Below are 22,650 nucleotides of genomic sequence, written 5' to 3' on the forward strand. Positions count from 1 at the left end.
GGAACACCGAATAATTTTGCTTGATGATCTCCGTATGGTAAAGAATAACTGCAGGGAGAAAGAGCACCAAGAACTTCACCGAACAACACTGCGCCATACTTCAGTACATCAAACACAGCACAAATTGGATTGTAATGCCAATAACAATGGAAAGAAGTGGTTGCGAGGTTGAGCTAGGGGTCATCAGCCTACATGTGGAATCGGAAGTGTTTTCAGATGACGTCACCGAGGTGCGGCATGTAAATGAGAAATATGGAGGGATCAAGGATAAGTCCTTCAGTGGGGGGCGGGTTGAATATCAGGTTACTGTGCAGAAGAGAGAAGAGAGCAATTACAAGTGATTTTCTGGCTACAATGGATGGATAAGAATGGAACCAGGATGGTTTGAACGATGGAGGAGTATAGACTGGGGACCAAATGTGGTATCTTGCTGGTTGTGAAGCTCAGTATCACACTGAATGGTGAACTGAGCCACTAAAGAACAATAGCAGTGATTGTAATTTAAAATGTATTTTATTTTTTTTTAAATAAAAGCAGATCTCTGGGAAAGTAGTGAGAAGAAGCCCATTGGAAAAATGATTTGTCAATCAAATATCAGTCTGAATAAGAGTAAATCAGAGAATTCTCACGTGGCTTCCAACAAATCCCATTAGTACAAAGCAAATGGAGAAACAACAGAGTGTCAAGATAGTGGCTACGTGCATTGCCATATGTGATACTAAAGTTCCCAAGATCAATCTTTGATCAATGCTGAATTAGCTGATCAAAAGCCAAATAGGCACTTGACAATTGTTCTCAAGCCTTAGGTTAGAAAAGGGGGCAGATGTGTGACTGGCTTCCTATTCCTTGTCATTTTTTTTTAAGTTAAAAAAGGGAAACGCCACTTTGTTGCCCAGTTTATTATTCAGATATTTCTGGATTACCTATTCTAAAACTGGACACAAATAGTCACAGGAAGAATCATGTCTTTATTTTCATTGGACATTCTATGATGGACCTCTTCAATGGGGGAATTGCCAAAGAGTTGCAACAATCGGTATTTCAATGTGTAATCAATTAAAATCCATATATTGGATTATTGTAGTGACTGAGTAACTGAGCTGCAAAAATGAGTGAAGATAAACTATTCTGTTTTTGAGTAGCTGTTTCATGGTCAACGGTTTAGAAATTCAGTATTGACCAACGGGAGATAGGGAGGCAGAGGTGTTTAGTGGGGAAATCCTGGAGTATACAGCCTAGGTTGCTGAGTGCACAGCAGTGAATGGTGTGATAAAGAGGAGTTGGGCAGCCACACAAGAGGCCCATGGCAGAGGAAAGGAGATTCTGGGTGGCGTTGTAGAGTTGGAGCAGGCTACCGAGATTGGGAATGATGGGATTGAAACAGGAGAATTTAAATTTAAGGCTTTGGTGAACTGGGAACCAATGTGGAGTCAATAAGGATGAAAAAAATTAGTGCAGGATTTGCGATGAGCTGAAGTTTGCTGAGGGTGAAAGATAGTAGGCCAGTCAAGAGAGCTGTCAAATAGATGAATCTGCAGATGATCAAAGGCATGGGTAACATTTCGGTTACAGATAGACAGAGGTAGGGCCAGAGCTGAGAAGTGTTTTGGAGCTGGAAATAGGCAAATCTTTATAACTATATAATTTGGGAGTCAAGTTGTATACTCTGGGTTCAGTAGCTGGAGCAGGGAAACAGAGATGAGTGTATGGAATAAAAACAAAATGCTGGAAAAACTCAGCAGGTCTAACAACTGTTTTATTCTGTCTCTACAGATGCTAACTTTAAGTCCGTATGACTCTTCTGAGCTAAAAAGTAAAATAAGATGAAATTTATACTGTTTATGGGTGGGTGGAGCAGATGAAGCTGGATAGAAGGTCAGTGATAGGTGGCGGCAAAGGAGAAATTGACAGATGTCATGGACAAAAGGACTAAGGGGTATTAATGATGGTGGTTTTGGCTAAAGGTGCCGATGTTGGTATTAAGGTCAGAAAGCTAATGTGATAACAGCAGGACAAGAGTAAGCACTCTGGAAAGAACAACATGAACAAGTGATGGCCCTTGAGGGAGAGGGGATGGTGGTCAGAAAAAAGATTGAAAATAGGATTAAAAAGTGGGGATAAAACAATGAATAAAAATGAAAATAAAAAATAAGAATTAAAAAATTAAAAATTAAAAATTTTTTAAATGAAGATGAATATTGAAAAAAAAGAGGATAAAAGATGGGTGAGGATGGAGGAGTGAGTTCATGGTCTGAAGTTGTTGAACTCAATGTTAAGTCCGGAAGGCTGTAAAGTGCCTAATTAGAAGATGAGGTGCTGTTCCTCCAGTTTATGTTGGACTTCACTGGAACATTGCAGCAGGCCAAACATGTGGGCATGAGAACAGGATGGGGTGTTGAAATGGCAAGCGACAGGAAGGTCTGGGTCATGTTTGTGGACAGACCAAAGATGTTCCACAAAGCGGTCACCAAGTCTGCATTTGGTCTCTCCAATGTAGAGGAGGCTGCATTGGGAGCAGTGAATGCAGTAGAGCAAATTGAAGGAGGTGCAAGTGAAGTGCTGCTTCACCTGAAAAGAATGTTTGGGCCCTTGGACGGTGAGGAGGGAGGAGGTAAAGGGGCAGATGTTGCACCTTCTGCGATTGCATGGGAAGGTGCCATGGGAGGGGGATGAGGAGTTGGGGCGATGGAGGAGTGGACCAGGGTGTACTGGAGGGAATGGTCCTGACGGAATTCAGACAGGAGGAATGAAGGGAAGATGTGTTTGGTGGTGGCATCATGCTGGAGTTGGCAGAAATGGCGAAGGATGATCCTTTGAATGCGGAGACTGGTGGGGTGAAAAGTGAGGACATGAGGAACCCTATCATGGTTCAGGGAGGGAGAGGAAGGTGTGAGGGCAGAGGCGTGGGAGATGCGTTGGACACGGCTGAGGGCCCTGTCAACCACAGTGGGTGGGAAACCTCAGTTAAGGAAGAAGGAAGACATGTCAGGAGCACCGTTTTGGAAAGTGGCATCATCGGAACAGATACGACAGAACCGAGAATGGGATGAAGTCCTTACAGGAAGCGGGGTGTGAGGAGCTGTAGTCGAGCTAGCTGTGGTAGTCGTTGGGCTTGTAGTGAATATTGGTGGACAGTCTATCACCGAAACTTGAGACAGAGAGGTCAAGGAAGGGAGGGAAGAACGTCCACCAATATTCATTACAAGCCATGGCCACATGTCCGTCCTTGGCCTGCTGCAATGTTCCAGTGAAGCCCAACGTAAACTGGAGGAACAGCACCTCATATTCCAATAGGCGCTTTACAGCCTTCCGGACTTAACGTTGAGTTCAACAACTTCAGACAATGAACTCTGTCCTCCATCCTCACACCCCTTTTTTCAATATTAATCTTCATTTTTTAATTCTTATTTTTTATCTATTTATTTTCATTTTTATTCATTGCTTATCCCCACTTTTTATCCTATTTTCAATCTTTTTTCCCCCACCACCTTCCCCTCCCCCCATAAGGGCCATCTGTCATTTGTTCATGTTGTGCTTTCTAGAGTGCTTACCCTTGTCCTACTATTATCACATTCTGCTTTCTAACCTTAATGCCACCATCAGCACCTCCTTTAGCCAGTACCACTATCATTAACACCCCTTAGACCTTTTGTTCATGACATCTCTGGCAATCTCTCCTTTGCCTCCACCTATCGCTGGTCTTTTATCCAGCTTCACCTGCTCCACCCACCCTTAAACAGCATAAATTTCATCACATTTTACTTCTCTTTAGCTCTGTAGAAAAGACATACAGACTTGAAACATTAACTTTTTTTGTTTTTTTTCCCCTCTCCACAGATGCTCTTAGACCTGCTGAGTTTTGCCAGCATTTTCTGTTTTTGTTTCAGATCTCCAGCTTCTGCAGTATTTTGCTTTTATCTTATACGAGAGTATGGAGCAGAGGTCAAATAAGTTATCTTTAGTCTTCCTAATTTTAGTTAGAAAAAATTGTGGCTTATCTAAAATTTAATGTTACCAAGCAGCTTTACTACACAGAAGCAGCAGAGAAGTTGAAAGAAGTGGCAGAGAGGTAGAGCTGGGTCATGAATCTGCATGTGAAAGCTGACATCTTTTTCAGATGACGTCAGAGGTTAGGCTCAAACATGGATCTTTTGATGATGATTTCTCAGTTGATGATGTAGGAATTAGAAGAAGTTATTGATAGAAATCCCTCAGCAATGATCAGATGGGTAAGTATAAAACCAGTTAAGGACTGGGCAAAGAAGGAGGATGGTGTGGTTGACCATATCAAAGGCTGCAGAGTGGCTGAGGAGTGATAATGTATCACAGGCAAAGAATGTCATTTCTGTTGATGGTTAAAACCATCATTTGATGTAGTAAAGGCAAATACTTGTTTGGAAAGATTCAAACAAGGAGTTGCAGGAGAGATGTAGGAGGCTACAACATATTCACCAACTCTCATGAACTCTGGGCCTGGGAAAGAATGAATTCAGAAGAACACCGTGCTGTTCACAACATCCCAAAACAACTCACTGCCAATGAAATACTCTTGGAAGTTCAATCACTGTTGTAATGTATGGAAATATGGCAGCCAGTTTGTTCACAGCGAGATCCCACAAAACAAAATGAGATGAATGACCAGATTATCCGTTTTTACTAATTATGGTTGAAGGATAATCATTCGGCAGGCCACTGGGGAGAGTCCCATGCCCTTCAATTGTCATGACACCTTTTATATCCATCAGACATTCGATGGGATTTTCCACACCCGCCCGCTGCCGCGATCTTCCAGTCCTGCCGCAAGTCAATGGACTTCTGGCTGGGGCGCCGCATTACCCGCAGCGGGTGCCACCCACGACGGGGCTGGAAAATCCCGGCCATAGACTGGATCTTGCTTTAATATCTCATCTGAACGATGCCACCATCAACAGCTCTCCCTCAGTACTTTGCTGGCATGCTAGCCTAGAGTATGTGCCAAAGGCCCTGGGCTGAGAGTTTAAAGTTATAAACTTCTGGCCTAGAGGCAAGAATGCTACCACTAACCTGATTCTTGATTCGAGTCTGTGTAGAAAATGGCGCAATAAAGGTGGAAATACAAGCAAGCAATTGCCACAATGTGTTTGGCATTTAGGAGAAACAGAAGAGAAAACTTCAGAGAAGCAATTTACAAACCTCAGAAAATCTAATAAACAGCTTCACAAAAAAAAGAAAAATCTAACAACACCAAATCATGTACTTTAATAAGCCCATGACCAAGGCAGCTTAGTAAATTAATTTGTCTTTCTCCCAAGCCCTGGGTTTTAAATTAGTGTTTATGGACTACAATCCACAATTTAGGTTTTTTTTGGGGAAAAAAATAAACCTAGTGGCTTTACGCATGACATATGCCTGGTAGTAGCTATAATGGTAGCACAGTGGAACATGAGCTTGTCAGATCTTCATGGAATATTCAGTCAATCGGATTACAGGGTAGAAAATGAAGTATACAAAAATATAGGTTTTGCAGTGAAGGGGAGGGGAGCTCTGGTGATATAAAATTTATTTACAATGGGGCATATTTCCCAGGAAGTATTGAAATTTGTTGATGTTTTTTCCAGAATTACGGAAGTGTAATTCAGTGTTAAGGAAAGAGAACCTAAGAGTTCTGTTGAAGGGTCGTGTGGACCCGAAACGTCGACTCTTTTCTTCTCCACCGATGCTGCCAGACCTGCTGAGTTTTTCCAGGTAATTCTGTTTTTGTCTAAGAGTTCCATAGACCATTGAGCAAAAGACACAAATGGAGCCCAGTGATTGCTGGAGAGTTTACTGGCAGCAAGGGGCATCACAAGGAGCCAAGGTGTCTCAACCTTATTCCTTCATATTCCTTATGTCTGATTTGTGCATCCTCATGTAAGGTCTGTTGTGACTCTCATGTATCTGGAATCAAGATTGTGCATCATTTAAGTACATCTCAGCTCAGTGACAGCATTTGGAAGCTCAAATCTAAATATCCTGTATTTTATCATTTAATAAAATATAAAAAATGATGGAACCCCATAGAATAGCATGATGAGTTTCCACTCTATAGAATCTAGTCAATCTATTGGATTTTATTTGCATCATAGTGATGTTAATGATGATTCCCAGATTAAAAATTCTTCTTGAAGCACTCATTCAATCTGTTGGATTCTGAATTCTCGTACATTAGAACTGAAACTCTGCATTAGGACAGAGCATTCCTGACCAGGAGATATAGGGAACTGCTCAATAACAAGAAATCAGAGTTTAAAACCCTTACCACCTTTTTCTCAGGAGCATCTACACCAATTTTTCTACACTGCAGTCAAAGGGCTATCAAATAAGTAACCAATTCCAGAGCTAACTCTGGACTGGAAGTGTAATCAAATTGATATCAAAATAAAAACAAAAATACCTGGAAAAACTCAGCAGGTCAACAGAGTCATACAGACTCGAAACGTTAACTGTGTTCCTCTCCGCAGATGCTGTCAGACCTGCTGAGTTTTTCCAGGTATTATTTTTGTTTTGGATTTCCAGCATGCGCAGTTTTTTGCTTTTATCTTGCTGATATCAAAATAACTTTGTCATTCACTTACTCTGGCCATATATCTTGTTTATTTACCACAACTGTTACAACTCCTTGTTCCATGACACCTTGTCATTTAACCTCTCCTATACTCTATCCCAAACCTTCCCTTTTGTTCTTCTTCCCCCTGACCCCTTTCAACAGCATAAAACCCAACACATTTCTACCTTCTTTCAGTTCTGAAGATGAGTCATATTCCACTTGAAATGTTAACTCTGCTTCTCTCCACAGATGCTGCCAGACCTGCTAAGAATTCAGCATTTTCTGTTTTTATTCCAAAATAAGTTTACTGATCTACATTAAATTTACTTTTCATTTATCGTCAGTACAGATCCAGAGTTATTGTAAAAACATACCCTTACTCTGGCTGCTGTTTCCATTGTTTGGCATGTAAGTAGTCCTATGTTGCAACTTCACCAGGTTGCCACCTCATTTTAAATATGCCTGGTACTGCCACTGGCATGTCCTCCCAAACAGGGTCCATTCCCCCGACTTGTTAGTAGAGTGGGGGATAGGCCGGGTCATGAAGTTACAGATTGTGGTTGAGTACAATTCTGCTGCTGCTGATGACCCATAGCGCTTCATGGGTGCTCAGTTTTGAGATGCTAGATCTGTTCAAAATCTCCCATTTAGCATGGTGGTAGGTTAGCCTCAAGGTGAAGACAGGACTTCGTCTCCACAAGGACTGTGTGGTGGTCACTCCTACAAATACTGTCATGGACAGATGCATCAGCAACAGGTAGATTGGTGAGAACAAGGTCAAGTAAGTTTTTGCCTCTTGTTGGTTCCCTCACCATCTACCACAGACCCAGTCTTGGAGCCATGACCTTTAGGACCATCCAGCTCGGTCAGTAATAGTGCTACCAAGCCACTCGTGGTGATGGATATTGAAGACCCCCGCCCAGAGTACATTGTGTGTCCTTGCCACCCTGCACATGGTGTTCAACATGGAAGAATACTGATTCATCAGCCAAGGTGGTAGATGGTAATCAGCAGGAGGTTTCCTCACCCATATTTGACCTGATGCCATGAGAGTTCATGGGGTCAGGAAGCAGCGTTGAGTCCTCCCCGCGCAACTCCCTTCTGACTGTATGCTATTGTGCTGCCGCCTCTGCTGGCTCTGTCCTGCCAGTGAGACAGGACATACCCAGTATTAAAGAATGGTTACAGTACAGATGGAGGCCATTCGACACATCATATCGGTGCTGGTGCAGTTATGCTACACATCTTGGCGTCACTACAACATGGTGCTTTGGTAATGCTAGATGTTCAGTGTAACTGCAACTGAACCAGAGTCAATTGGATATGAAAGGAAGTTTTGAATTCTTATGTTTAAAGAAGTGCCAACTATTCCATCAACTCTCCCAGATCGGGGACTGAATTCTATAGCCAGCCCCGCACCCCCCAGGGGTGGGAGATGGATATAAAATTGGGATGGTGAGGGTGGTGTCTGGGATATTGTCTGTAAGTTATGATTCTGTGAGTATGACTATGTCAGATGGTTGCTTGACTAGTCCGAGAGACAGTTCTACAATTTTGGCGCAAGCCCCCAGATGTTAGCAAGGAAGATTTTTCAGCGTCGACAGGGCTGCGTGTGCCGTTGTCGTTTCTGGTGCCTTGGTTGCGACCAGGTGGTCCATCCAGTTTCATTCCTTATCGACTTTTCTATACAGTTTGATATAACTGATGGGCTTGCTAGGTATTTTAAGAGGGCAGTTAAGAATTGCCGTGGGTCTGGAGTCACGTGTGGGCCAGGCCAGGTAAGGATGGCAAATTTCCTTTCTTAAAGAACATTAGAGAACCAGATGAATTTTTATAACAATGATAGTTTCATGTTTACCATTATTGAGGCTAACTTTTAATCCCAGGTACTCACTGAGTTTAAAGTCCAAGCTGCTATGGTGGAAAGCAGTAGCTTGGGCCTCTGGATTACTAATCCACTGATGTTACCACTACACTCTGGAATTTATCAGACAAAAATAGTCAGAAATATTAGACAGAATTTTACTAGCCCTATGGCAATGGGCTGGGAGAAGGGAAAATGCCAGGGGGTGTGCCACATCTTTCTGTCACCATGCTATATTGCTATTGGCAGGAAAGTTGGCAGATGTGTCCCCCTCCACCCCATACTGGGAGCCCAATAGAGCGACTTAAATTTTGTCTATGTCGGGGTGGTGGGGTGGAGCTCAATGCCATATATTGAGAGCGCCCAATGAAACCTGCCAGCTTCCCAGTGGGCTCTGGGGAGGGGGTCCTCCATGGCCCATGGAGAGGACCCCTGGCAGCAGTGGCTGCACACTGACAGTGGCATCACCTGCAGCTCACAATCCCTGCCCCAACTGTCGGGGCCTGCCTCTCTGGCCCCAGCTTCTCCTAACCCTATTTACACCTCTTTCAGGGTACCCAGCCAGAGGGGTGCCCTCTCTCTGCAGAAAGAGCCTCAGTACTTGTCCCTACCTGCGGGACAGATGATGGCAGTGGAGGGGTGGGGGGGCAACACCAGGAATATGCCTCCCTGTGTCCCGTCACCAAATGAAGCAGGGTCACCTCCCACAATTGGCTCTGGGATCTCTGCTGCCTGCACAAAATCCAACTTGTTGTTTTAGCCTCTGCCACATGAGTTTGAAAGCGGATTAACCACTCCAGTGCAATGGTTAACAATAGTTACCAGATGGGACTGCAGAGGTTCAAGGGGGCAGCTTGCCACCACCTTCAAGGGTAGTTAGGGATGGGCAACAAATGATGGTTTTGCCATGACACCCACATCCTAGGAAAGAAAAAAAACGTACTGATAAAATAGTGACACAGGCGAGTTGTGTCAAAAAGGGTGTGGTTGTAGATTGTAGGTGAGATATTTAGCTTCTTTAGCAACAAATATCAACTGCTGAGTTACTGCAAATTCTTGAACACTGCCTGAAAGGATTATGTCATAATTTATCTGATTAGGTGCAGCCATGTGTTAATGACTATTACTTACTGTAGTAGTCTTAACCAACAAGAACAACCTTCATTTATATAGCACCTGACATCACAAGAACAACCCAAGGTATTCCATAGATTTTTGCTAATAATGCTCCTGACTCCAAATTACATAAGGAGATACTAGGATTAGGTGACTAAACCTTATGTCTTTGACCAAGTTTTTGAAGAGTGATTTACGAAAGAGAAATGCGTAGAAAAAGCAGCCAAAAAGAAAAGGTACGGCCAATGGTGGGGCAATAAAAATTGGGATGCACAAGAGCCCGGAATTGAAGGAACAGAGAGGTCACAGAAGATTATAGAGCTGTAGGACGTTACTAAGATAGGGAAAGACAAGGCCATGGCCGTGGAGGGATTTAAAAACATGGATGAGAATTTTAAAACAGAGTCTTGCCAGGCTGTGAACTCTGAAGTCTAAGCACCTCTAGGGAAATGTGATCTTGCTAAATAGATATAGAGCAGAATTTTCACCTCGGCAGGTGGGCAACCGACTCACTCAAGCACAAAATGACGCGCATTGACATCTGGCGAGCACCCAACGTGCAGTCGCGCAATATTTCGGTCAGTGGGCACACGCGGGAATCAGCAACGCATCCACCAACGATTAAAAGGCCTGTTAATAACTCCCGTCCAACCTTAGGGTTGGTGGGCAGGTGTAAAGGCCAAATGGCCTTTGCACTTTTCTTTTTTAAAAGGAAACCTCATCCAAGGGCAGGATGCGGTTTCCAAAAGCACATAAAAATAAAATTTAAATTTAATTAATAACGTGTCCCTGCTCAGAGTCACGAGGGGACATGTTTTCTAACATTTTGTGCCTTTATTTATTTTTCTGAAAATTCTTCATCTTCCTGAGGCAACTCTGTGCTTCAGAGATTTGCAAGCACGCACGCGCAGTTTGCGCTCGCCCGCCCTCCTCTCCGTGTCTCCTCTCCCTTCCCTCCACCCCACCCCTCCTCCACCCCCCCACACACACACACACACACACACACAGGCAGCACTCAACGCTGCCATTCACGTTTCATGCTGGGTGGGCCTCAACTGGCATGAAAATCGCCTTCCGGCCCTGGTCATGGGCAGCGGTCAGCTTTCCAACCGCTCCCGCCTGACAAGAGCTAAATTCTGCCCATAATCCCGGTTGTTAAAGGGATTTGTCAGTGCCTCAAGTATTATCAGAGTTTATACTTCTTGACAGCTTATGGTTAACATCTTAATTAGCCTTTTGGCTCCAAGCAGATCCAGATAACTTCCAGTCACCAAGATTCAGTTTCTCAAGTTGTCAGCTCACACATCATGATGTTGAAACAACCACAAATGTTACAGAGATGAAAAGTTTCTTCTAGGATAGGAATTAGAATAGTTTTATTATTGGAATACTGACCACATACAATGTCCTAAACCGCTCAATTTTTAAAGTCACTATTCAATGTAGAGCTAATACATATCGATCTGGCACTTCCAAGTTTATTCCTAGCTTTGCACCGTTAGCCAAGCCCAACTGAGATCTATGCATCAGCATCCTTGGGCTAATGAAAGCTCTATTTCTGATGACTGTAGTTAACTCTACTAGACGGTGTCTGTGTGGATATTGAGTGAGGGCACAATTGTCAGAGTTGCTACGCTTACTGGCTTACACTCTCAAATGAACTGGTCGTTAGAATAAGGTAATGGATGAAAACGTGTGGAATCCTACCCAGCAGGAGTCAGAAAAACAGTGAGTGAAAATTGGAAAATAAAAATACAAATAATGTATTTGAACATATCACAGCAGAATAGGGGTGATAAATCACATTTAATATTTCAACAGTGCAGTTTGGAAATTAGACAGGAAAAGAAATTACCATCAGCATTGATGTACTCTCCTTCTGGTTCTAATATTATAGGAATCTTTGGACTTAGTTTCTCTTCCTTAACTGTGAAGAAAGATTTAAAATGCAGGAGTCAGGAAAAATAAAGAAACAAGGGGAATGAGTCCTTCAGACAGATTAAAAGGAAAATTGGTTGATGTTTTATGATGATGGATTTTACTTCTGTTGCTCAGTGAAAACCGTTTTATACCAGAAACATTAAAATCAAATTTAGTGTTCACTGAAGCAGTCACTATCCACAAGCAAAAGCCTGAACATTCTGACCCACTGATTCAACTGACCTTCCCATGCTCACTCTAGCCTTTCCAACTTTTGACTCTATATGTTGTTCTTAAGCTCAACACAACCAGCATCTCACCTTTCTCCTACATACACTGTCTTTAACAAATTCAAATATTATACATCTCCAATTTTCTGCCACTTTCACTGATTCACATTCCAATCAGGCTCTTCTAAATTGGAGCATTTTACTTCCCTTGTTATTTGAATACATTTTTAAAAGTCTGATTTAGAAGATCTTATATCATCCAGCACTTCCCAATTTTATAATCTGTTCACAGGCTGTTAAAACATTTTAGTGGCTTCTTAGTAATAGGAGTTAGCATTTCGGTCCTCTTATTCTTTATCTGCTGCTGTTCTCTCCTTGCCTCCCATCATTGTGTTGGTCAGTCCAGCCACCTTCTCTACTCATTTCAGTTAGTCCTCTAATAAAGTCACACTTTTTCCTGAGGAAAGGTTTCCACCCAGAAACATGCACCTGCCTTTCATCTTTCAATTACTGATAGATGGACTGTGCATTTCCAGCACTGTTTCTGTTTCAGCTTTCTAGAATTTACTGACGATATTATGACACACACCCTGAAACCAATGATTTCTCCAGATAATAGAGCTGATGGGGAAATCCTCAATCTACTTAATCCTAACTCCCTTCGAACTCACAATACTGCCAGCTTCACATTATTTACCCATTAACCTATTCCAAAGATGTATTACCTTTTGGTAGAATAGTTCCCCTGACTTTCCTTTCCAATCATAAATTAATTTTAAATTTATATTTCCTCATTTGATCCTTCCCCACAGTGTCAATTTTGCTGATCCTCTTTGTAATCTTCATTGAGGCAATCCCCCCCACCCAACCTTCCCCAGTCTGAAAAAACAGTCAATATCTTGACTCTTTTTTTCCCCTTAACGTCAGATGCCCAATAATTGGAATTTTCTCGTAGGCTGTTCACTTCTCAAAGGCGAGAACAGCCCAGACAAAGTCACTGCTCAGTTATCAGATTACCTGGTGGGAGCGGTTTCCTGGTTGGTGTTTTTGTGGGTGCCTGTTGTTGCTTCTGGTGGATCAATTCTCCACTCTCAACATCTTCCTGCACAAAACCTAAATAACAAGATTCATGGATAGTAAAACATGACTCAGATTGGTGTTTTATGCAAGATCACTGCAGTGGTGGTTTCAAGCATGTATCTCCTCCAAGTCAAAATTTTAGAATAAACTTGGGAGAGGTGGTTAATCTTAACCCAACTCTCCTGGTAGAAACCCAACGGGATTGGACCAGCTGTCCATTTTACATAAAGTCAATCGAAAGTAAAATCAGGCAGCAGCCAATCAGATCATGTCAATTTCCCACCAGGTTGGTTTAGGTAAAAATTAACCCTTCAATCTTTTCACTTTGAAATAGATTAGAAAGGGAATATAAAAGCTAGTAGAATGGCATATATAACAAGCAAATCCACAGCATTACTTCTACATAGAGTTAAACTGCTGACAAGCAAATGTAAAAAGAATCTGAATTTATATAGCATCCCAAACACATCCAAATGTGTTTCACATCAATTAAAGAATTTTTTGAAGTACAGTCACTGTTATATAGACAAATATGGCAGTAAGTTTACACACATCGAGTCACTCAAACAGTAACTGAGATGAGTGACCAGTTTATCTATTCTTTAATGTGTTGGCTGAGGGAGCCACACCAGGAAGACTGACTTTTTTTTTTTAAATACATTCACCTGAACAGGTAAACAAGATGTTGGCTTAACAGTCTAATATTCCCACCTCTGTAATTTGTAATAGTCATCGACTACTCAGAAAAGTGGTAACACTGACATTCCCTCAGTACTACATTAGATTGTCAGCCTAGGTCAAGTGCTGTGGGCCATGTATTATAATGCCATGACAGGTTGTACTAACTTGAGTGAAATGAATCAACTCAACTATTGCTCTGTATGTTGACAGCAGCTTCACAAGGAACATTTGCCCTCATGTCACCAAGTGTTTGCTTGGTCTAGCTTCAAAAGAGATTGAAGAGATGAACCTGGAAACAACACAAATAACCATATGGAAACATTATGGTTACATGTCTGGTTTATATTATCATTGAGTTAAATATTGGGTACTACAGGTATGCCCCTAACCATAAGATGCTCAGACCATTTATGGGAATGGCCAGGATCAGTGTAACCAAGAGATTATCCATGGCAAAACTTAAAATTTGACAGAGTCTCCATGTTTTCTTTGTTATTATGCCACAGCCGATGGTAAAGGCTGAGTTGTTCAAATCCCAGAGGGAAACTTAAAACAACTGTCATAACCCATTTTTGCAATTTGTATGTTTCGAGATGCAGGCTTTGAATTCAGTAGTAATAAGACAGAGTCTCAAAGTGTTTTTTATAAAACTAAATTAAACATTTATTAATACAAGAAACATTATAAAAACATACATACTCAAAATTACTACTATAAACTACAAAAATCCCCTAATTAATCTGACTCAGTTACACCCCAATAAGGCAACAATAAAACTCAGATTTAAACAGACCTCTGACAAAGCATGCCCTGGACATTCTCATTCAAAACTAGTTTCTTTCAGCTCTGGGTCCTTGCAGACAGACTTGAGGCTTACAGGCTGGAGGGTTCTCACACTTGTTGGATCTTAAAATGCCTCTGCCTTACACAATCTCCTTTATACATATCTGTCTCTTTGAATGTAAATTTTTCGTTGTATCGCTATGCTCTTAACTTTACCTCTTCTAACAATAGCACCCTTCCATCCCACCAATTTTATTAGCAAGCTGAAAAAAGACAATGCTTGGTGTCTTCTAGCTAGGTGCAAGATTTCACCCGCAGTCTTGAATGGTTTTTAATAAATGCAAATTTACACTTTACCTTCTACTCTCCTTACATTTATCTAATTAAGATCTCAAAACTACTATACATCAAAGCATCCAGACTAGCTGGCTTTAATCCAATTAAGACACACACAGACACAGACCCTAGAACTCTTATTTTAATGTTATTGGAATTTTTTAAAATTATATCTTCTTGACAGTGTATAAAGGAGGAATACATTGCACAAAATAATTCTCCTAGACTTCACTTCCCTGGCAAGACATTGTTGAAACCCCATGCATTCAATAAAATTGCTAAATGTAAATAACCAATAAATTATGAAAAATGAAAGGTAAACATACTCAGGTTGATTTCATAGTCCATAGATCTTTCCAAAGGCTTCAAAGCTCCATTGGTGTATTGAACAAAATAGTCAATTATCTCCTGCATACTGTTGCACAAGACCTGGAAAATATCAGAGACTTTATAAGAGTTTCATCTTACTTGTTTAAGGCAAAACAGAGGATTGGTATTTAAGGGTGCTTTTATCCCACACTGCACCTGTATGGTTGGTGTGAAGGGGTTTTGCCTTACAATGACATTGCAGTTACATTGTAAACTATATCAGGGAGGGCTAATGCTGACACTAAAGGAAAAAAACCACAACATCTGCATGGAGGAGCAAGTTTCATTTTATTTTGCTCTAGAATTAGATTGGGTCTTAACACCAGTCTACCATTATAGATCTTTAAAATTAGGGCAATGCTGAAATCATTTCTCACCAACATTACACATAGTATCAATGCAAAGTACATGTGTTGTTGGGGCTAAAGACAGAGGTGTTATATGTGATTAAGAGTTGAATGCTAGGGATGTGAAGATGTATTTTTGCTTGGTTATACAAGGTTTGCAGAACAGGTTGTGAATGGAGCCCATGTGCAAAAAAGTGCACTTAATAGTTCAGAGTTTCAAACTTCAAGCTTCCTTATGCAGGAGCAAAGAATCAATATTGGGTTAGAAGTGGCCAAAAGAATAGTAATCGTGTTAATGTCACGTACAACCAAAAAAAAAGTTCTTAAAGAAAGTCACCTGAGCACACATTTCTGTCCTGTAGATGCTGATTCCTCCTGGGGCTATAGTTCCACATATTATCCTCCTCCAGCACTTCAGTGAATTGTTTGCACTGAAGTGTGATCCTCCACACAAGCGTTAGCAGCTATGGGCTGCAATATCACCAAGCTCACTAACTTCATCTGACATCTACACAATCACACTTTCCAACACTGCTCATGGGATAGCAGTTTGGTATGAGAACATTGGCTGATTTTAACTCTAACTCAGAGGCTTCAAGATCAATTGCAGCATCATTACTGCCACCCTAGCTCAGATCTGATAATTCACCAGGAATCAAACCCTTCCTGCTCTATATGGTCCAGAACAACAATGGAAGGTACATCTACCAACTGAGCCATGCGGACCCAATTTATTTATTTATTTTTATATAAAAGAGGGTAATTATACGGCTGATTACTTACTCCACTGTCAACTTCAATGATGTACCCATTGTCTGCACAGCGTACTCGGTAGTGCTTTACAAGTGCATTGCTGAAAATGTAACACAAAATTCATGAGAACCACATTTCTAACATTCTCAGATCATTATCTTGTGCTCTCATTACACCACTTCCTACTCCAACTTCCATTTACTCAGGACCTGAAAACTGTGCAATTCCTTGAGTCTTCCCTCCCCTCTACTAGCCACAGGCTTATAAAGACCAAGTGTGGCATTAGCTAATCAATTATTTTCATCTTTGATGGGTGTCCTACACTATGGGCTTTGGCTCTTCACCAAGGTCTCTCCAAAAAACATCATTCTACTGCTTTGTGCATCTATGTTGTCTGCCTAACCCTTTGAGGTTTAAAATTCTGCTATTGTAATTTGTTGAGAGTTTAACTCTTATCTGAAAAAGATGCATTGTATACCTAACATTTGTAACATAACCCTGACTCAGAAAGGTGGTTTAGTGAACACAAGCACATTGAATTAAAGTTGTTATATTTGACAATGTTGCCCACCCAGCTCTCCTCCAGAACAATCCTCTTCAAATGTCTAGAAACTTGGGTTGCTGATTCCTAGAAGGATTTAATTCTAGAGCTAAATGTTGGTGAAACTGGAGAACTGGTTGGATAATGAGAATTTTCAAGAAGGTTAGAAACTTAGTTGACCCAGCTGGTAATGCTGTAACAAAGCAGACATCAAGATCCAAAAAAATATTAACTGCCCATTAGTTTAAAAGTAACATTTCTGCTGATGCTGGAAATTTGAAGTCAAAACAGATTTCAGAATTCTCATCCCATCTGGATCCCTCCTTCCTGGTCTCACTCTTCTGAGAGACTGCTGGAGTGGCAGTGGTCATCACAAATTCTCTGCTTCTCTCATTTACTCAAACCCATCTCCCACTGAAGTTGCAGCACTCAGGTCCAACCCTAACGTGTCATTGAACTTGCTGACACGTGTGGCACTGCTGTTTGATGAACCAACCTCTACAGGCACCCTTTTTTCCAGTTTCATGGCACTAACCATTGCCTTTTCACTATGGTCGTTCACTAACTCCCTACCCTCCAACAAGGTGGCCTCAGGGTGCTCTGCTTCTTCCATGAACAGAAGGCCAACCAATCCCCATCCACCACCACCCTCCTCTGCCTGGTTGAACTGTTCACATTGAACAAGTTCTCATTCCAGTCCAGTCAATTCCTCTAAATGAAAGTTGTTGCTATGGGATCCCATATGGCCCTAACTATGCTTGCCTTTTTGTGTGATGTGTGGAACATTCTTTGCTCAAGTCCTATTCAGGCCTCTTCTTTTTCCAGTACATTGTGATGATTCTATCAATGCAGATTCCAGATCCTGCCCAAAATGGGAAAATTTCTTTAACTTTGCTTCCAATTTTCACCCTTCTCTCACCTATACAGTCCATCTCCAGCTCTTCAATTCCTTGATTTTAGTCTCCATTGGACCAAAAAGCCATTAGAATCCTTCTGACTCCGAGAGTTACCTTGACTACTCTTGCTCATGCCCTGCTTCCTGGAAGGACTCTATTCCATTCTCATTTTCTCCATCTCCAATGCATCTGTTCGGCTGATGCTGCCTTCCATGCCAGTCTTTCCAATATGTCTTCTATTTTCCTCAACTGAGGATTTCCCAGCACACAGTGACAGAGGGCTTTTGACCATGTTCATTCCATCTCCTGCACTTCTGCTTTCATCCCTTTCCCTTCATCCCAGAGCCATGATAGGGTCCTCCTACGTCTGGGAGAAGGGGTGCAGATTGAGCATGTTCTGCGGAATGGTCAGAACGTTCTGACCATTCTCCAGAACATTTCCATTCAGTCTGCAAGCACAATCCTGAGCTTCCACTCGTCTATCATTTTAATTCTCCCACTCCGATCTCTGTCCTCAGCCTCCTACACTGTTCCAATTAGGCTGAGCATAAACTGGGGGATTTGATTAGGCACTTTACAGTCTTATGAAGCCGATTTCCTAACCTCTGTCTCAAAAAACCGCCAGCTCTTTGTGATGATTCTGCCACTCCCTTTACACCTCCCCATCTTTTGTTTCTTTATTTGTCCCATTTCCAACTCCTTTTGCCTTGCACATTCATCCCTTTGTCATTTAATCTCACTCGCTTTCCAACCTGTCATAAACTTTCCCTTTTGTCCTCTATCCCACACCCCCTTCCCCCCACCCTTTACCTGCCTCAATGTGTGCCTAAACCCTGTTACATCTTCAGCTTTTTCTGACGTGGGGTCATCAACATGAAACATTAACTCGGTTTCTGTCTTCACAGATGCTGCCGGACCTTCTGAGTATTTCCAGCATTTTCTGCTTTTATTAATTAATCCTGTTGCAGCTTGTAAGGCATTGCTGCTGTTCTCAAAATGACTGCTGCATTCACCAATGTAGCATAGACTGTACATTGTAAGTAATCTGTTATTTGTCAACATCTATTAATTACAAAGTGCTTTGGGATGACCTGAGAAGGCCATGGGGCACTAATTTTGATGAATTCAAGTTATTTCATTCATACCCTTTGAACATTTGCCTGGTTGTAATTGCGAAATTCTTGTCATCACTGCCAGGTCTCATTAACATGTTTCCATACTCCATGCTCCTTTCCAACATGACCTCAGCCTCAACTCGTGAGATCTTGTAGTAGCAACTGGAACAATGCAAGGTAAAAAGTTAAAACAGAGCAGTATTTAAACAAACTGAAATTTGTACATGCACAAAGTCAGAGTTATAATAAGAATGTTTAACCCTTTCACATCAAATTCCCTTGTTGGTCTTTTAACGGAGATATTGATCCTTTCAAAATAAATAGGTAAATCCTTTCAGCAAAATATCATTTCATACAAATATTCATAGGATCATAATGCACAGTGTAATTTCAAGCTCAAGATTCAGATAACTGGTGTTATCTGGGTTCCCCCAATGATTCTGAAGTAACACCTCCATTTCTAAACAGTGCAAATATAGAATGTCCCAGATTCAATCTCTGGTTTATGCTGATTAGATGATCAAACTAGGTGGCAGCTGGGCTCCAGAGTTGGACTAGAAAAGATAGAATTCAGTGCTTCAGATTCTCATCATTCTCCTGCTAAAACTATAGATATCAGATGAGGATATGATTAGGCTGGAATTTGATGCTCCCCTTACAGCAAAAGAGTTTGTCCTTGAAGAATGGCCAATTTAGTGATGCGTCGGAGAGTGACCAACACCTCGGGAACCATAGGGCAGCAAGGAGCCAACACCTTTAGCTGAAAATAAAAAATGAGGGGATGGACAAGCGTAACCCCAGAAGATTATATCCCTCTTTTCTCCGTTGCCCATGCTCCTCTTCACAGACCCAACCCTCATCCCACCGCCAGCCCCTTGCCCCTTCCTCCTACTTCCCAGCACGATACCTGGGCAAGTTCTCTACATCGTCATAATTGTCCTCGACAGGCTCTGGAGTCCTTGATCGTGCCGGGAGAGGTGGTGGTGTTAACTTTCTGCGTTCTTTTATCTCTTCCTCCAGTACTTCCTTAAGCCTGTGAATCTGTCCAGGGAGGAGAGCCAGGTTGGGAATCTCCAACTACAAAAAGAAATATTGTAACACAGCATTCTGAGCAAAACAACCTTCTCAGCTCCATTCCATTAATATGAAAAATATTACATTTTCCTTACTTAAAGCCTTGCACCTATTTAGAAATGTATTAGCAGAGCATGGAATGCCACTTTCCTGTGGCATTACTCGCTATTCTGGAAACTAGAAAAATATTTATGCTATTTAGTTCCTAATTGACCTGTCCCTTTAAGGCCATCAATCAAACACTCCCTTTAGGAATCCAGATAATTGGAACTGCTTGTAAATTGCCGAGATTAATTAGAGGTCAGTACATTGCTCTTCTTTTTAAAGTGACATTTTAATAGATGACACATGTACAATAGGCACAACATACATGCAGAAGAGGGACAGAGTGGGAGCGATCCCTCTTGTTCTGGCCAAACAATTCATTCCATTTTCTTTGCTCGCAATCCCATATGCCCATCTTGTATTCCTTGCCAATGTATCGCAAAACAGACCATGTCAAAAAGTGACTGTGGGCAACAGACCATCAAAGGATCCTTCAGAGTCCAAATAATAACCTACATAATCCTCACTATTTAGCCTTTGGTTGGGTTTCAAGTTACCACATTTAAGCATTCAGAAGGGAATTACATTTATATTAAAATGAAGAACTTGCAGGGTTACAGGCAGAAGGCAGGCGAATGGCACTAGGTGAATTGCTCATTCAGAAAGCCAGTGCAGAAAAGGGCCAAATGGCTTCCTTCTGCGCCATAATAATTCTGTGATTCGAACAGTGTTTCTTCCACTACTCATCCAGGCCACAGCTAAAGCAGACAGTAAAGTGATAATAAGAGCTGGCTTACCTTTGTAACAGTGAGAATAAAGCTTTTCCACTGCTCTTGACTCTCCAGGCTATCTGCCTGTGGAGGAAAAAAAATACAATCATATAGAGCTTTGTTTTTGTATTTCTACATCTAGAAGAGGTCCTGGAGAGCCATCCCAGTATTCACAGCAGTCAAGACTCTATAACAACTAGAAGGTTTGTAGCTTTAATAGGATTTCATTATATCTAAAATTCAGAGATTGTTTCCTTTCTTACGGTGTTGTTATCTCATTCTTACTAGAGGGGAAAAAAAGATAAGCCTATGGGAGGATTTTTCTGCTCTCGCCAGCTGTGGGAATCGTGTCAAGCAGGGGAACAAGATTTGACAGAAGGCCAAAAATCAGTTTCCTGACATCAGGAAATTAGTTTGGAATCTTATTCTCCCGACCTCCATGGCAGGTTAAAGGTGGGTCGCATGTCCTGCTGATCTATGTCGGGAACCCCATCTTCATTGCATGAATGCTCACTAAAAGCCTAACACACGAGAAGCATGACAAATTTTGCACCCTGCCAGTGGGAATTTGGAACATTGTTTTGTGACTGTACACAAGTGCCTTGCACCTGGGGAGGTAGACTTCTTCCTGGACTTTCAGCTCAGTAGACACTGCTTTCACCTTCCTTTCACGCCGTCAGAGATATTAGCTGCCTGTCACACATGCTACACAAAGGCTGGGCACAGGGGAGGGGAGGGACCAAGTCAGGACTGGTGGGGAGGGTGGGGGTCCAATGGCGGGCGAGTCAAGGGGCAGAGTGAAAGACCATCCAGGTGCCATTCAAATAGGCCTCAATGTTTGGGTGCCACATGGAGATGAAATTCGACGAGCTCTTCACGGCTGCATTCATTAATCAAACAAACAAACAGTCAATCAGCTGATCAGCACAAAGGTGTGCTCAGCCACCACTCTCTCCAGTGGAAGCCACTCCAAGTTTCACATCCGCCACCGGTCTTAGTTTCCGGAATGGAAAATTCTACCCTATGTCAGACAGGAAGGTTGAGAGGCCAGAACAAGGAATATAGGAAAATGGAGACAGAAAGACTTGCAATTATATAGTGCCTTGTTACATCTCTCAGAAAATGTCAAAATGAACAACTGAAATGATTCATTTTACAATAATGAGTCTGTCAACCATTTTGCACACAGCAATAAGACAAAATGAGCATTTGACTGCTTTTTGCCCGGATCAGTTGATTGCTGACACAGCATCTCATCCAAAAGGACAGAAAGAAAAAGGCAACGAAGAGAGGAGAGGAGAGAAAATAAAACATTAATGTTGTTTGGCTGTTCCCTGTTGCCTATGTGACAGGCAGCTTGCTGCTTTAAGCCATATTTATGTTTCTGGACTGAGTGGATGCCCTAAGTGAATGATTCAGACCTAGAATTTCTCCAATGTTGACAGATGTGCCACGGGTGATGTGCTGTCTTCTGACTTGGGTGAAGCAAGCTACAAGAATATTAATTAAAAGAAATATTTGCTCGGGATGTAAACTTCCCAGGGCCAGGACTGTGGACTTTATCATCAAGAATAAAGTGTTACCTTTAATTTAACATCGCCATGTTTCAGCTTTAGTATTAAGTTGGGCACTTGCAGGTCCTTGTTAAAGCTGTCCTCACTTTCCACAGACACCAAGTCATCGAGATTGATTTTCTCAATATACTGTAAAATAATAGAAATCTTTAAAAATAAATGTGTTTCTCAAAGATTATGAAGTGCTATAATTGTATGCTGCATTTACTATGGGCGGCAAAGATACAATATTAGTGAGGTGGTGCTATAGCATCCAGAGGAGTCAAGATGCAATTTTCTCAGGCTCCACTAAAGGCAGTTGTCTCCAAGAATCAACACAAGTGGGTGACATTGGGATGAGGATACAAACTGACCGACTTTAATAAAGGCTGCCCCATTGTAATGTTACATGCTGGGTTGCCTTAACAAGCAGAAAGTGGGACTTCCACCCCTCAGTGGAAGGAATTCCGTCCTTGAGAGCCACCAGCCAATCTGATGGACCAGTGGCTCTTGCAGTCCCAGCAGCACCAGAACTCCGTAGTGGGCAGTGTTGGAACTGAAAGCAGTCCCACAAAGAAGACAGCATCACCTGGATTTGCACTCCCAGCAGAG

General features: G+C 41.8%; 1 protein-coding gene across 3 annotated transcripts in view; it reads right to left on the bottom strand.

Annotated features, from left to right (window-relative positions):
- Positions 1-22,650, bottom strand: part of LOC144688773 (signal-transducing adaptor protein 1-like) — a 57,276-nt gene that overhangs the window by 13,717 nt on the left and 20,909 nt on the right. For all 3 annotated transcript variants that reach the window (XM_078555685.1, XM_078555686.1, XM_078555687.1), the window contains exons 3-10: positions 22,069-22,188; positions 20,513-20,569; positions 19,504-19,673; positions 18,627-18,758; positions 16,075-16,144; positions 14,902-15,004; positions 12,713-12,808; positions 11,401-11,472 (exon numbers count right to left, since the gene is read on the bottom strand). In XM_078555685.1, the coding sequence (XP_078411811.1) occupies positions 11,401-11,472; positions 12,713-12,808; positions 14,902-15,004; positions 16,075-16,144; positions 18,627-18,758; positions 19,504-19,673; positions 20,513-20,569; positions 22,069-22,188 (820 nt within the window). The remainder of the gene's footprint in view (positions 1-11,400; positions 11,473-12,712; positions 12,809-14,901; positions 15,005-16,074; positions 16,145-18,626; positions 18,759-19,503; positions 19,674-20,512; positions 20,570-22,068; positions 22,189-22,650) is intronic.

This window comes from Cetorhinus maximus, chromosome 13 (assembly GCF_964194155.1).
Source record: "Cetorhinus maximus chromosome 13, sCetMax3.hap1.1, whole genome shotgun sequence".
Lineage (NCBI taxonomy): Eukaryota > Metazoa > Chordata > Chondrichthyes > Lamniformes > Cetorhinidae > Cetorhinus > Cetorhinus maximus.